Below are 14,438 nucleotides of genomic sequence, written 5' to 3'. Positions count from 1 at the left end.
AAATAGAAATTTCTATGAAATTCTTTCAAAATGCCACGTCTCCTATAGTTTTGGTCTAATTTCAATATAACTTGGCACACAAGTAGACTACACTAAGATACACAATTCTGTATATCGGATTTTGACTTCGATGAACAATATTGCCTTGGTTACTAAAAATTTCTGTTAAATACTTTCAAAATGCTACTCCAAATACAGTTTTAGTCTGATTATAATATAATGTGGCATGCAAGTAGACTACACTAAGAACATAAAGTGACTTAATCAAGGATCATTATTCTATTTATTGCTGTTGTAAAGTTTCAATTCCCAACTGCTGAAGTACTTTCCTCTTCCTTTGCTATAAGTACAAACCAGTAGAGCTTCAGTCTCGACAGAGACTTCTGGTTTCTTTTGAATCTGGGGTCGACACACCTTTTCCTTATTTTCATGATTTTGATAGTTTAATATACACTACTTGGTATCGATAATGTAACCCGTTTGTCTGTATAATCCGTTTTTTAAATATATCGTTTTCGACTGATACATTCTATTATGTATTTCGAGATTTGCCAAATGGATACTGATTGACAATTTCGCGGGATTTTCGTTCCTATGAAGGTACACATTTAACGATGACGTAGTAAAACGTGCGCGCCATCTAGCGTTAATTCAGGTAATGTCTGTTTTTTGCACGCCATCTGGCGTCAATTCAGTGAATGACTGTTGGTTTTGCATCGGAGTCTGTTGATTTTGCAAACGACTCTGTTGATTTTGTTTTTCAGTATGTTTTTAAAATTAGTTGTTAGTTTTGCATTAACGTCTTTTTTACCCTTTCCGCCGACCATACATATGATTTCAAAGATATGAATCATTTAACCAATAAGCGCCGACAATAAACACAAAAACACAGGGGAAATTACAATTCGGTAATGCTAAAAATGCTAAATAGTATCGGAATTACAAGGTGGACTTCTTTGAAACGGTGGGGTCTGATTTATTCTTTAATAAACCACTAAACCAATAAAACACTGAGAATTCAATTTTAAAAGAATAATTTAAATACAAATAGTTTAACAAGTTTTGATTGCCTGATGTCTGATATTGAAACTTCTGTATCCTTGTACTTAAACAAATTGCTTTTAAAAGCAAGGATTATTATATAAACGTAAAGAGTCAGGCATTAAATGGCAAAAAATATTATTGTATTTCTATTACTCTAATGAAAAAAAAATCAAAAAACAATTCAAGTAACAATCTTCATTAATACAAATTCAATTAGTTTTGCACCAACTTTGTGACTCACCGGGAATAATATGAAAGTGAGTATTCAAATTGATTTGCACAAAATACAATTATTCAAATATTTATATGCATGAATGTTGAGCGTTATAAATGATTTGAGACAGTATTGGCCATATATTATATAGTTATAAAATTTGCGTTCAAAATACAAAATAGATGCTTCATCATCAAGAAGAGATATAAACAACCTGATCTCAATTTAGGTTTCTTGCCTGTCTCTTTCTTCAATCCCACAGTTAACTTCTGCTTTGTCAAAAAACCGTAGTTGCCGTTTGCTCTTCTTTAATTTATCACAGACGAATTCCAGACTCGTGCACAACTTCAAACCAGGCTTTGGCTTGTTAGGAGAGTTTGACGCTTCAGCGTTTGAATCATCTGCCCTGACCTCAAAGTCACCAATAAGTATAGCGATAACTTCAATGATGTTCTGGTCTACATCAAAGTCATTCTGAAATACTAGCGACCCACTGTCTCCCTTATCACCAAATGGAATTATCACACCCTTTTGATATTGACCCTGAACTAAGTATGCACAGTTCATTTTTTCTTCGCCTAGAGTATCACGGTACTTTTTTGTCTCTACTAAGACACCTTTGGTGATATCGGTCTTAGCTCCTTTTTTGTAAACTATAGAAGGGACTGTGTCAGAAGATCTCATCATGTATATTCGAGCACTTGTTGGTATCTTTTTATGATTTACAAGAAGTTTTTGGCATTTTCCAATCACATCGTCATTAACCTCTATTAATGCAAAGTCCGCTGAATCAGAAAAATATTCATACATCAAACAACATTTCCCGATACAAATGAGTTCACTACCGTCCTTGACATGTACCGTTTTCTTGTCTTGCAAAACATGTGAGCACGTTAGAGCAACTGTACGTTTAGAGTCATCACTGAACTCTGCGAATCCACCCAGAGTACCATACCTTTCAATATTGCCCTTATCAGGATATATCTCATTACCCTGACATAGATATCTGTTTATCTTAAAACTGTCAATCTTTTCAACTGTCATTTCCCATGAAAAATTTGAAATTTTCTTTGCGTGAAGCAACTCTTTCCGAAATAGCTGAAACTGTTCTTCGGTAAGATGGCCACTAACTTGCACGTAAAACGTTCCTGGTCGGAAGCCATATGCAAATACTTTGTCTGGATTCCTATGGTAAAATACAATTCAAATATATAACAAGGGAAAACATTCTATCAATTTATTGATTGATATATTGATTAATTTATCACTTAATTTAATAATCAAGATGCATTTGTGATAGTCTGATGCTCATGTATGGCAGCTTACGGCAATGTAAAAGTTTCACAAATGAAAGTCAAATTATAGATCAAGAGATCAAGCATATATTTATGCACAAGGTTGACGAAGTCAAGATTCCAAGGTCAAACTGATGGTATCCAGAGTAAACTAAAGTCTTATCAAAAGAGATACATGTACTAATATGAAAGCCCAGTTTTCAACCGTTCAAAACGTGTGGCCAAGATTATTTTTTTTTAAATCAGGTAAAACTCAAAGGTGAAGGTTGCAATTTTTAAAACATTAAATAAAATTTGAGGTATGAAAGCCCTTGCGCCAATTATTCAAACGTTATGGCCAAGGGTTTTGCCTGGTAGATGTTTGCAAAAATGGCCAAATTCCGAGGTCAATGTCAAGGGGTTAAAGGAAAGGCCCTGCCACATGGAATACATCTATGTTTGATAGCCATTGCTCAGACCAGTCAAAAGTTAAGGGCAAAGTTACTTCGGGTCAATAGGCAGACAGACAAACTGATTGACAGGTCAAATCCTATTTGCCCCAGAGTAATTTCGGAATCTTAAAATAACACGCACGCATGAGAGAGAGACAGAGAGAGAGAGAGAGAGAGAATAACCTACAGGTATGTTTTTATAAAGTACCTGTCAAGAATTTTCTGGCATTCTTCTGTGATTGACATCGATACAACTGATGTTTTTAATTTGGTAATGGATGTAGGTAAAGAAGATGCTTTGTGTAGTCGATTTAGAATTGCCTCTGTTTCAGTTTGAATGATGCTTATGTCATCAATCTCTGACGACGGGAAGGAAGAAAGTGATTTTTGGACTAGTCTTAAATATTCAATCAACATAATCTCCAGTGTAGATGTGACATGTTTCCGTAAGGTTTGGATATCTGTGGCGGTGATTATATGGGCGTTTGCCCGACAATATGTCTGAAGGGCTTCGACTGTCCAGATCTCCCCTTCTGGTGTAAGAACAATTACGACAAATGGACCAATAGGAGCAAATTCCGACTCAGAAAATTCGTCTGTTACCTTCAATAGAAAATTAAAAATATTAAAGACATTTAACAGAGATTTTAAAAGAAAAAAAGGCTTTTATTCAGTCAATTACTCTATTATCTTGATTAGATTAATACAAATGCACGCTGTCATATTGTTAATTTGCATTAGTACCCAATACGTAAATACTGAATAACAAGATGATACCATTTTAAGCGACTCAGAGACAGTTCCTACAGTGTCTTGTTCATCGCAAAAGAAGACAAAACACGATGGGATTCTTTCTTTGAAATCTACAAATTTATACTGGGGTTTCCTCATTTCATGTTTCTTGTTGACATCTGCAAAAGAGAAAATTATATGATAATAATGAACTCTTGTGTATACGTATATATATCTAATGAACAACTATATCACTACAGAAATATCATAATCAATACCTTTTTGACGTCTCATATTTTCCTGCTTGCGTTCCTCTTTGGATATGAAAGACAGTTTTGTTTGCGTTAGATTTTTCCCAACTACATAAATAACCGGAGTAGCTTTGGTCTGACTCCAAGGAACAAAATCAATGCATTGTAATTGACTGTTTTGTGAAATCAAATGCATGAGACTTTCTTCTAGTTCTAAAATCAGTTCGCAGTGATAGTGAAAACGTGGAAAGTCCTCCCCTCTGCAGCTCACTTTTCGGAAGGCTAGTTCATAAGGAGGTTCTGATATAAAAGAGAAATGGAAATAGAAATTAAATTTAATTATTTCGTCAAGTAATCTAAAAAATAATGTATTGCATAAATTTATTAACTTACGCATGAAATTGGTGGGACTAAGTATTTCCTCTGGATGATCTTCTCTTTCTAAGAATCTTTGCAAAACTGATTTGATATGATCAGAACAGCAATCTAGACAATTTCTAATTATTTCCTTTCTTCCAGACATTTTTCGAAGCAACATTTCTAATAACAGAAGACTGTCACTCCAACAAACGTACCAGAAAAAGTCACATTTCAAAAACAAGTCCAGTTTTTTGTCTCTTGTCATCACGAAGAGAAATTCACGCAAAGTTCTTTCATTTTTCAAAACATTAAACGATTTTGTCTGTATCATTTTAACGTATTCTCCAGCTAAAGTTTCGCTAAGAGTTTGTATATGGATTTCGTTTACCGTATCAAATAAGGGAGATAACGTTTCCAGACACTCTGTGGAAGAAAATCTCACAAATACATCTGGATGCTGTTTTACAAAGAATCTGCTTGCAAGATGGAATAAAGTAGAGTTGGCAAACGAATATTCACAATCCCTGATTTTCAAAAGTGAATGTGAAAGATCTTGCAGCGTCGCCTTTGTTTTGTTGACTGATTTTTTACCAACATCTTGTCCAATCGTCTTTAAAATTTCAACCGTAGATTCCTTTTCCAAATCATTTTCTCTAAGTTTGTTGTTGTGCACTAGAGAAAGAAGAAGGGAGCAATATCGAAGTTTGCTGGTTTTCTTCAAGCTCTCAAAGTATTCATTCACAGAAGCTGTAGAGACATTAGTAATGCCTTCTTTTTGAAGCAAAGTGACCCCTGCTCCCCAAACTTCACATTGTTGTAATAGATTTAGATCACTTAGTTGTGTTTTCACAAACGATGTGAGCCCCATGGAACTGGCAATGTTTGCTTCTTCGACTGAATTTAATTCTTTGCAAGATATTTCGACCACAAATTCGTCTAAAAAACCAAATCCTTTTCTGTTTTTGCATTTATGATATATATCACTTCTTGATGTTAGTATTAATGTTACTCTTCTAACCATATCTGCCAGATTCTTCATCCTGTTACTCCAAGCTAATGTCAACTCTATATTTTCTACATATTGCCCAAATATGTTATCAAAAAACAAGACAGCCTGTGTTCCTCTTACGAAGTCTATTTCTTCAGGTTTTGTCACTTCAAGACAAGTTCTATTTTTCATTTTATTTTTTTCTTCCTCGAACAATCTTCTGGCATATGTTGTTTTTCCAGAACACGCTTCACCGATTATTATAGCAACTCTTTTTTCTTCTAATTGAGATTTGCACATTTTGTAAAGTTTTGTCTTTACAAAATATTTAATTTCTGGCTCACATGGCTCCGCCACTGAAAATAAAATTAAAAAAAACCATCATCCCACAATAAAAAAGTACGACATTCATCAATTTATTAACATGGAGTTGTATATTTAAGCTATAAAAGGCTGTCAAATAGAATTTTTATTTTGCTATACTTACTTATATCTTGCGCTCAGAAGGGTTGACTCTTATATATGTTGAAAACAGTGTACCATCTCTAAATTCAAGCCAAAAGGTCCAAGCCCTAAGTTGACCTCCATGCTGTTCATTTTGAAAAGAAAAAAGTTTTTTTAAAATGCCAAAACAGTATTTTTGCTAATATTTAGAAATAATGAACATAATTACAATGCACTTACTGCAAGTAATGCTCACTTCTTTAAACTAATCTGAGTAAAACATTATCAGTAAATCCAACTAATTATATATCATCATGGCCTACTGCACGAATACTTTTCTTTTATCTTACTGCATAAATATGGACTTTAGCCCTTTTTAACAACAATATACTTATCTGAAATACCCTCGATCTGAGAAGAGTACTGTAAATTTATATATAATGAAATGATTTGTGTACTGAAATAGATTATGTGTAAATGGGAGATTACTCACAGTGACTGTTAATTGTCAACTAAAGTGAAAGATAAGAGCATCACATTAAATATTTCCGTCCAGTATAACAGACATATTGTAACACTTACATACAGTGGATAAATAAGAAGATGGTGTTGAATGTTTAAGAGAATAACAAACTCTTTTGGAGTAACAATATATCGTTATTTATCTTAATTTAAAAAACCAACTTTTGATCCAAGAGAGTCTTTTACTATTTCATGTTATAAAAGTGACGCAATATAATTTCCTAAGCAAACACTCCTTTTATCCATGGACGGATGAGCATGGCGCTAAAATATCAATCTAAACCTTTACGTTGTACCGAGTGTACCGAGCAGTCATGGAATCTGTATATTGATAGCAGCGAAGGAGAAACGTCAGAATTACTGTTCAGCAATACTTTTGAGAAGTGGTGTAAATAAGATGTAGAATCTTCAAAAAACTCCATGAAACGTCTTGAAATTTTGAAATCACAATATTTTACAAAAAATCAATTACATCAAAACGTATGATTTTTCAAAAGTTTAATACCTACTTTTTTATGTTTATATAAATCAAACTAACTAATAAATGAAGAAAAAAAAATGCTTCTAAAAACGACCCTGAGATACTAGTATATCAATTTCAGAGGTTTGGAATACTTCCAATTTTTATAAATTGCGTAATTTTTATCTATTCAAGTGATCTAATAGGAAGTTAAAGTTACACATTAAAAATAAGAACACGTATGGTGACCTAATAACTGCCATTATTTTTCATGATGTGAGCATGTCAAGAACAATATAAACAAAACATTTTAGTTGATAACAAATCAGTCATTTTTAATTTTCGAAAGTTTAGTAAAGACTTTTTGTTTTATTTTTTGCTTAAATTATTTAAATATCCAAAATGTCTTATCGACAGAAAAGTATATCGGTCAAAAACACTCATTTACTATTTAAAAATCAGTGAATGTCATTTCTCTCCCCCCCCCCCCCAATATTGCAGTTGTGAATTATATTGATACTCTACAACAAGGGGGTGGGGTCAGACTCTGAGAAAGATAGAGGGTAAAATTTGGCTCTGGTGTGAGATTCGCCTTGTTAGGGAATTCGTACTCTAGAGTAGAATTTTGTTTGTGTGTGTTTGGGGGGGGGGGGGGGAGGTGTTACAAGAACGATCCAATGAATAAAAGTGCCATTTTATTTCTTAATGAATTATGGTATTGAAGCTCATCGTCGGAAAACCACAAACGGTCTCGCTTCTCTTACCCCTAGGTAAAAGAAACAGACTCACCGTAAGTTCTCGACGATGATCATAGCTACAATTGGTAAATATTTGATTCCCAATTAAAAATTGTCCACGGTCTTTTCGATGTCTGTGTATTAACAAACCATGAAGTATGAATGTTTTGGTGAATCAATGAATAAAAATTATGTCATCAAACTTTTGTGTCGCATTCAGTTCCAGATCTACTGCTTAACTAAATGTTTACAGAAATATTTTATCTAAACTGAAATTCTAGAGTGAAAATATATTTAGCTTGAATCTTACTTTTAGAAGTTTTATTCCAAATATATACCTGAAGACTTAAGATAAGGAAGGATTGCAAATGGCGGAGATATAACTTATAAACGCATGCGTCCACCGTTTAGATTTATCGATTTCCGTAGTTTAAAAGTTTTTTTGGAATATTTTTGTCACACACACATAAAGCCTTGAGGAAAAAGAAAAACAATTTGCAAAGCAATGCACACACTCTCATCTATTGCAAGTTTCTCTAATAGCCTTTTACAGGTGTTTTGGTAGTAATTAATATGACATCAACATACAGTATAATTCAAGCCCTAGAAATTAATTTTCAGTTCATTTTCGTTTTCAATTTAATCTATTTTTAAACTCTACATTACTTGGTTCCATAAAGAACTCAAATATGCTTAAAATCGTGACTTAGATAAACTAAATGTCAAATATTCACAATCGTTGCAAAGAGATATGAAATGAAATATAAACAATTTAAACAATATCTGAAATATTATTATTATCAAGTCTTCGATTTCATAGACAAAAACTCAGTCACTTCGAATTTTGTTGTTTTCTGCTAACAGGGGGATTTTTCTCATAATTAATTATGTATTTTATTTTTTTTAAGCTAAAAGTCATAATAATGACAACCGAAAAAATCGTCATTATCTAAGTCACGATTTTAAGCAAAAGTTTGTAATTTACAAAATATTGAAAATTTATGACAACTACATATTATTCCAGCATTAATTTACTGTGACAAATCATATCAACTTAATATGATAATGCTTACCACAAAATAGAACCAAACATGTCAAATGTATACAACTGAACAGAATTTCCAAAACGATTTTAAACACACATGTATACACAACACTTGACTGCATAATTGTGAATTTAAATGTTTGTTGAATGCAATTAGATGAATTGCAGTGTGAGGTATATCTTACAATTATTCCAGGTTGAAAGAAATGTTGATGTGCATCTATGCATGTTCTAACATAAAAGACGATCTTTGGAATTTTGCCAGATTTATATATAAAGCAGTTGTCATGTACGTTATTCTTATCGTTCATTTCGAAAAATAAGAAATGAGCAATATATACCACTGATCTGAAAAGTTTCCAATTATAAAGGTTTAATTGTGACCTGTCCACAGCATGAATAATTAATTTACAGTTTTGTATTTTTAAATCAGAGATGTTAGTCAACATTATTATACGACATATCACCTGCATATTGGGTTCATGTCTTTTATTTGAATCGATACGCAAGAGCATGTTTCTCTTACGAACAATTTCTAAAAGGAGACAAGCTATCGAGTATTAAGTTGATAGTACAAGAATATCAACTATTTCGTTTAAAGTCAACATTTTGTAAATTCTATGGTCTATACAATGATTTTCACTAAACGCAATCTATCATGAAGACGAATGATGACAAACGTTGTTTTATACAAATAAATGTTCAGCCATTATTTTTACACTTAATTGTCTATAGATTTTTTCGGTTGTCATTTTGCGGGAAGTTTCATCGTCCATGATACCAAATCCTATTTCTGATGTTTTTGTAAAGAGATAACTGTTGCTCTGCTCCAATTTTGTATTGTTTCAATGGATATTTGATGCTGATAACTGATTGTTATTTTCATATTTCATACATGTATATAAAACGTCATCGATGAATTTTAACTGAAGACTGGCCACAACAAAAGGCCTCTTTGTTTCAAGAGCAACTTTAAAAATAAATTCTGCGTCAAATTTTGTTGTTTTTGAGGTATAAAGATGCCCATAATTTGTTCTTTCGTATATGTTAGGTAACGTTACACTCCTTTGGTCCCGAAAATTTTTTTCCCCAGAAAACATGAATTCCACGAGAGAAAAGGAACTTTACAGTGATATTGTTTTTCTGCAATTTTCCATACATCGACAAAAGCATTGAGTTCCCCCTCCTTCATCCTCTCCTGGTTTCCACGGCTATGCTGTACTTCTGAATAAAATTTATGGAAATATCGAACAGTATTCAAGCTCAAAAGTCCAAAAAAAAAAAAAACACACCAAAAAACAATACAAAATAGATGCAGAGCAAACACAGACCTCAGAAACATCAGAAGTTGGATCAAGTGTCGCGGAGGAGTGAGCACCTGCCAACCACTCACACCCGAGGTGTGCTCCTTGTCATGATCGAGGAATAACGAAATCTTCCATCGTCAATTCAGTGTGTAAATAATGGACAAACAATGAGTACGGAAAACGTCAACATTGACTCAATGCCAAATTGTATTTGCTGATAATGTCATTGTATCGACCTTAGAACTTACGAAATGATGACTTTTAGGGAGACTGTTGATATTCTTGTTTCAGCAACTTGTTTATCAATAACTAATCGTTTTAAAAATTGTTTACACGTAGAGCATGCTCTTGCATATCGATTCAACCGAGAGATATAAATCCTGTATGCAGGTGGTGTAGACATATTGCTGCATAAGTAAGGGAAGTTGACAATGGAAAAGTTAAAGTCATTACGTTTTTCATAAAATCTGGTTGTTAGATTAGCATTAACGTCATTCTCAAGTAAAATATCTAAGTATGAAACAGATGTGCTAGACTCTGTGATATCTTTTATTGCAAGCTCGCTGGGATATATCATATCGATAAAGGAATGGAAATAATCATTGTCAATTGATAATACTTCCTAATACATGTATGTCTAAATTTCATGCTGAAAGCCAGACCAACTGTTTTTCTCGTATGTGTTTGGACAAATTTTGCTTCATGTGAATACACTAATAGGTCGGCTAATAACCGTTGCAACTGGTGCCCATCGGAATTCCAATAGACTGTTTGAAAACCTGGTCTCCAAAAACCACAAAGATACCTTCAATCAGAAACTCAAGCATCTTTTTAATATCAACTTCAGAGTACACTCATAATGCATTTCAGCAAAATAATTTTTTCAAATGACCATTGGCAAGGTGAATAAATTTACAAGTTCCATTTTTATTGAAAAAGCATTTGTCAATGATATCGAAAAGCCTGGACCGAATTTATCGTGAGGAATGGTTGTATATAAAGTTGAAAAGTCGTAACTTTTAATGCTGTTAATTTTGGTAAAATTTTGTGACTTAAAATTTTCCAAAAGTTCCAAGGAATTTTTAGGTATCCACATCTGATTTACACCACTTCTCAAATGTATTGTTGCACAGTACTCAATTTTCTATTTCACAACTCTTTGTAATCTCTTTATTGCATAATGCACCCATATGGGTCAAGCAAATACAATCCATCAAAACAAAAGAAAACAATGAATTATATATACAATAGACGTATAGAAATTTATTTCCTAAATGTTACACCGATGTGGTTAGTATTTTAGTGAAGAGTAAAGAAAGAGGCTTGGTAGAGCATTTACTTGAAGATACAATAACCCTGACAGCATTTCATATATTCGTATATTTGTAGCATTTCATGCATTTAAAAATATGATGCATCCATATTATGGAGAGAATACTAATATTATGTTTAACGCTGTAAATTGATACAAATGAAAGGCACAAGATACTGAATGATTACTCATAATTAGGGATGTCAACGAGTACCCGGTTAACCGGGTACTCGATCGAACGTCCGAGTATCGAGTACTAAAATCGGTACTCGGTTACTCGGATGTATATTTTTAAATATTTCTAAGCTTATTTATTAATGCATTAAAATATCGGTTTTAAACGTAAAATGTTCATTGCACTTGTACATACAGTAATGGTTCACCACAGTAATTAGGGTTTCCTGAGCCTCTAAATGACCGTTATCACCCGTGGCAGTGTTTATACAATAATTACCGTGACCAAGCACTTGCTACCTACCTAGCTCTTCTCACCTTCGGCTGTCTTCTATCCTTATGTTTAATTTGCTCTAATTATTTGTTTTCATTGAACATCGTTTAAGGTCTATTATATATATGTTTAAATAAATTAGATAATTTTGTCAATTCTCCAGAAGCCGTAGATTCTCAGGGAAAGAGACAGACGATATTGCACGTGCGATTATTGATATGGATACGTTTGATTACGTGCCAATTAATGTAAATGGTTGAATGCAAAGGTTTTAAAAATCTAATGTCCATCGTTTCACCAAACTACAACATACCGCCTCGTAATTTTAATGAAATCAATGATCGAAAAGTGTACGAAGATCGTAAATCCGCTCTGTTTAAAAAAAGAACTTGACCAAGTTGATACTGTACATATAGCTCTGATGACTTATCACTTGGACGTCAAACGCATTGATAGAGTTACATTACAATTTGGGAACAGATTATTTTTTTAAACAAAACCGCTGTGAGCCATTTATGATTTTATTTCTCGTATTTATCTGATAAATAAATTGGACTTAAAAAAAATGTTACATTAAATTTCGTCGGGCACAAAGTTGTCATAATTGTTACAACACATTTATAGGTAAACCTCCCATCAGACCATGTGGTTTTATTTCAATGTTTTACATTTATCAATTAACTTGTTCATATTTATTTAGACTTTTACCGAGTACCCGGGTACTCAATCGGAAAAACGTCCGAGTAACTGAGTATTAAAAATTGACCGATTTGACATCCCTACTCATAATATAATCAAAGTGAGATTCACTTGAAAATTAGTCAAGTGCGGAACAAGACCAGTCTGAATAATATATAGTCCTCTTCTTCTTCTTCCTATGCCGTGCATGGCCTTCTGGGCATATTCGCCGTAGTCGTATTAAATCTTATTTTTGTTTCTTTAAATTAAACTGTATTTTCTGTGAGGCTACAATCGTTTTATATAAAGTCATTGCACATGCACATGTAGTTAATATCATTTTTAGTTTTACACAGTGTAAAAACATAGAAAAATATCAAAAGACACTTACTCAGTTTAAGACTCTTCAAATCACAACATGATAATCTAATCATGAGTAAGGTAGACGGAGGAAGCTTTATGTGTACAAAATACCTAAACATTTTAGCTGTATGCACTTAAGTTTTCATCGATCCTCACGTGAATGCATTATAATGCATGTCAAACATCTAAAGTTATCTAGCCTACCTATAATAAAAAAAACCTTGCTACCTATTCATCAATAATATGGGGCAAAAATAAAACCAATTTTGAACTAAAGAAAGTCGCATCATTTACAGAATTTGATAATTTTGATTTGTAGTTCTCATGGACTTTGAAACTTGAGTACAGTTTGTTATCGCCTTTTTTTTTTCTGAAGACTGCCTATGAATTATAAAGCTACACAAGATTGTTCTCTTTTAGAAAATAAAAGAAGTTAAGAACCAATATCTAGATATAAGACTAAGAAATACACTAAATAGTATTTTTTATATAAAACGTTTTTCCAGTTATAACTGCATAGGTCAATATTTTGACTTCTCGACCCCAGATTTGAAAAGAAAAAAAATGGAAAAGGAGGGAGGTCCATACCCCAAATGCCTGTGATTTCAACAAGCTCGTTTAAAGTCAGCAATGTATAAATATATGACCCTTATAATGACCTTGTTAGCAAATATGTAACCTATCATTGGCTCGAATTTATGCTGACTTATTTCATACCAATTGTTAGGCTTTTCTTTTTCTACGGAATGTTCCTTCTATCAGAGCACTACATACGGCACATGGCATCAACAGGGGAGGCTTGCTCCTCCTAGGCACCTGATCCCACCTCTGATATTTTCAGGGGTCTATGTTTTATACTGTTTTACAGTTTTGTATTGTTTATAGATTTTTTGACATCAGTCAGAGTTTGTTAAAATTATTTTACGTGAAAATAAAATACTTGCTGTGGCCTTCAACTCGAAATTTAGTAATATCGACGATGCATTGTCAATTAACAATATGTATTTCAGTCTTATTTCGACACGATATATCCTGGTGAGTTTGAGATAAAAGATACAACAGAGTCTGACACATCTGTTCATATTTGGAAATTTCACTTGAAAAAGACGTTAAGGGTTTTCTAACAACTAGCTTTATGATAAACGTAATGACTTTAACTTTTCAATCGTCAACTTCTCTTACTTATGCAGCAATATATCTTTGTCACCTACATACAGAGTTTTTATCATTCAGTTGATTCGATACAGAAGAGCATGTTCTACGAATGTACAATTTCTAAAACGAGGTAAGTTATTGCCAAACAAGTTGATGAAGCTAGAATATCAGCAGTGCTGTTTAAAGTCATCATCTCGTTTTTTGGTCGATACAATGGCCTTGTCAGCAAATACAATTCATCATTTAGACATATGCTGACTGATTTTTTTTTTTATACTTTAGGCCATTTTTTACACATTGAGTTGTCCACAAATTTTTTCCCGTTATTTTCCAATCATAACAAGGAGAACACGGGGATGCTCACTCCTCCATGGCACCTTATTACACCTCTGATTTTTTTAGGTCCTTGTTTGCTCCGCTCCTATTTAGTAATGATTTATGGGCTATCAAGCTCGAATATTGTTCGTTATCTCCGCATATTTCATGTCAAACAATCTTTAATGAAGTAAATTTTGATTAGTTTATCAAGCTTTTGAAGATGAAATGAGGTTAAGAGCTTTAAAAAAATAAATATATTAAATCATTTCAAACGCTACTTAGGGTTTATTCACTAGTTACAGTACACAATGTTTTAGATTATTTCCATTAACAG

The 14,438-nt window shown here is 33.0% G+C and overlaps 1 protein-coding gene across 5 annotated transcripts; it reads right to left on the bottom strand.

Annotated features, from left to right (window-relative positions):
- Positions 1 to 1,224: 1,224 nt before the first annotated feature.
- LOC134274100 (uncharacterized) lies at positions 1,225 to 12,711 on the bottom strand. 5 transcript variants are annotated; one of them, XM_062756349.1, is made up of 7 exons: positions 12,660 to 12,711; positions 5,803 to 5,904; positions 4,361 to 5,671; positions 3,995 to 4,267; positions 3,762 to 3,895; positions 3,193 to 3,587; positions 1,225 to 2,444 (listed from the first exon to the last, which is right to left on the bottom strand). In XM_062756349.1, coding segments are annotated over exons 2-7 (3,075 nt in total). In that variant the 5' UTR covers positions 5,804 to 5,904; positions 12,660 to 12,711; the 3' UTR covers positions 1,225 to 1,483. The 5 variants fall into 5 exon arrangements, with proteins under 5 accessions (XP_062612333.1, XP_062612330.1, XP_062612331.1 ...); XM_062756346.1 differs by lacking the exon at positions 12,660 to 12,711 and adding an exon at positions 8,552 to 8,879; XM_062756347.1 differs by lacking the exon at positions 12,660 to 12,711 and adding an exon at positions 7,789 to 7,816.
- Between the last annotated feature and the right edge of the window lie 1,727 nt (positions 12,712 to 14,438).

Source organism: Saccostrea cucullata, unplaced genomic scaffold (assembly GCF_032062105.1).
Source record: "Saccostrea cucullata isolate Sc308-1 unplaced genomic scaffold, CSIRO_AGI_Scuc_v1 ctg537, whole genome shotgun sequence".
NCBI classification, from domain to species: domain Eukaryota; kingdom Metazoa; phylum Mollusca; class Bivalvia; order Ostreida; family Ostreidae; genus Saccostrea; species Saccostrea cuccullata.
This window is presented reverse-complemented; position numbering and strand designations above follow the sequence as displayed.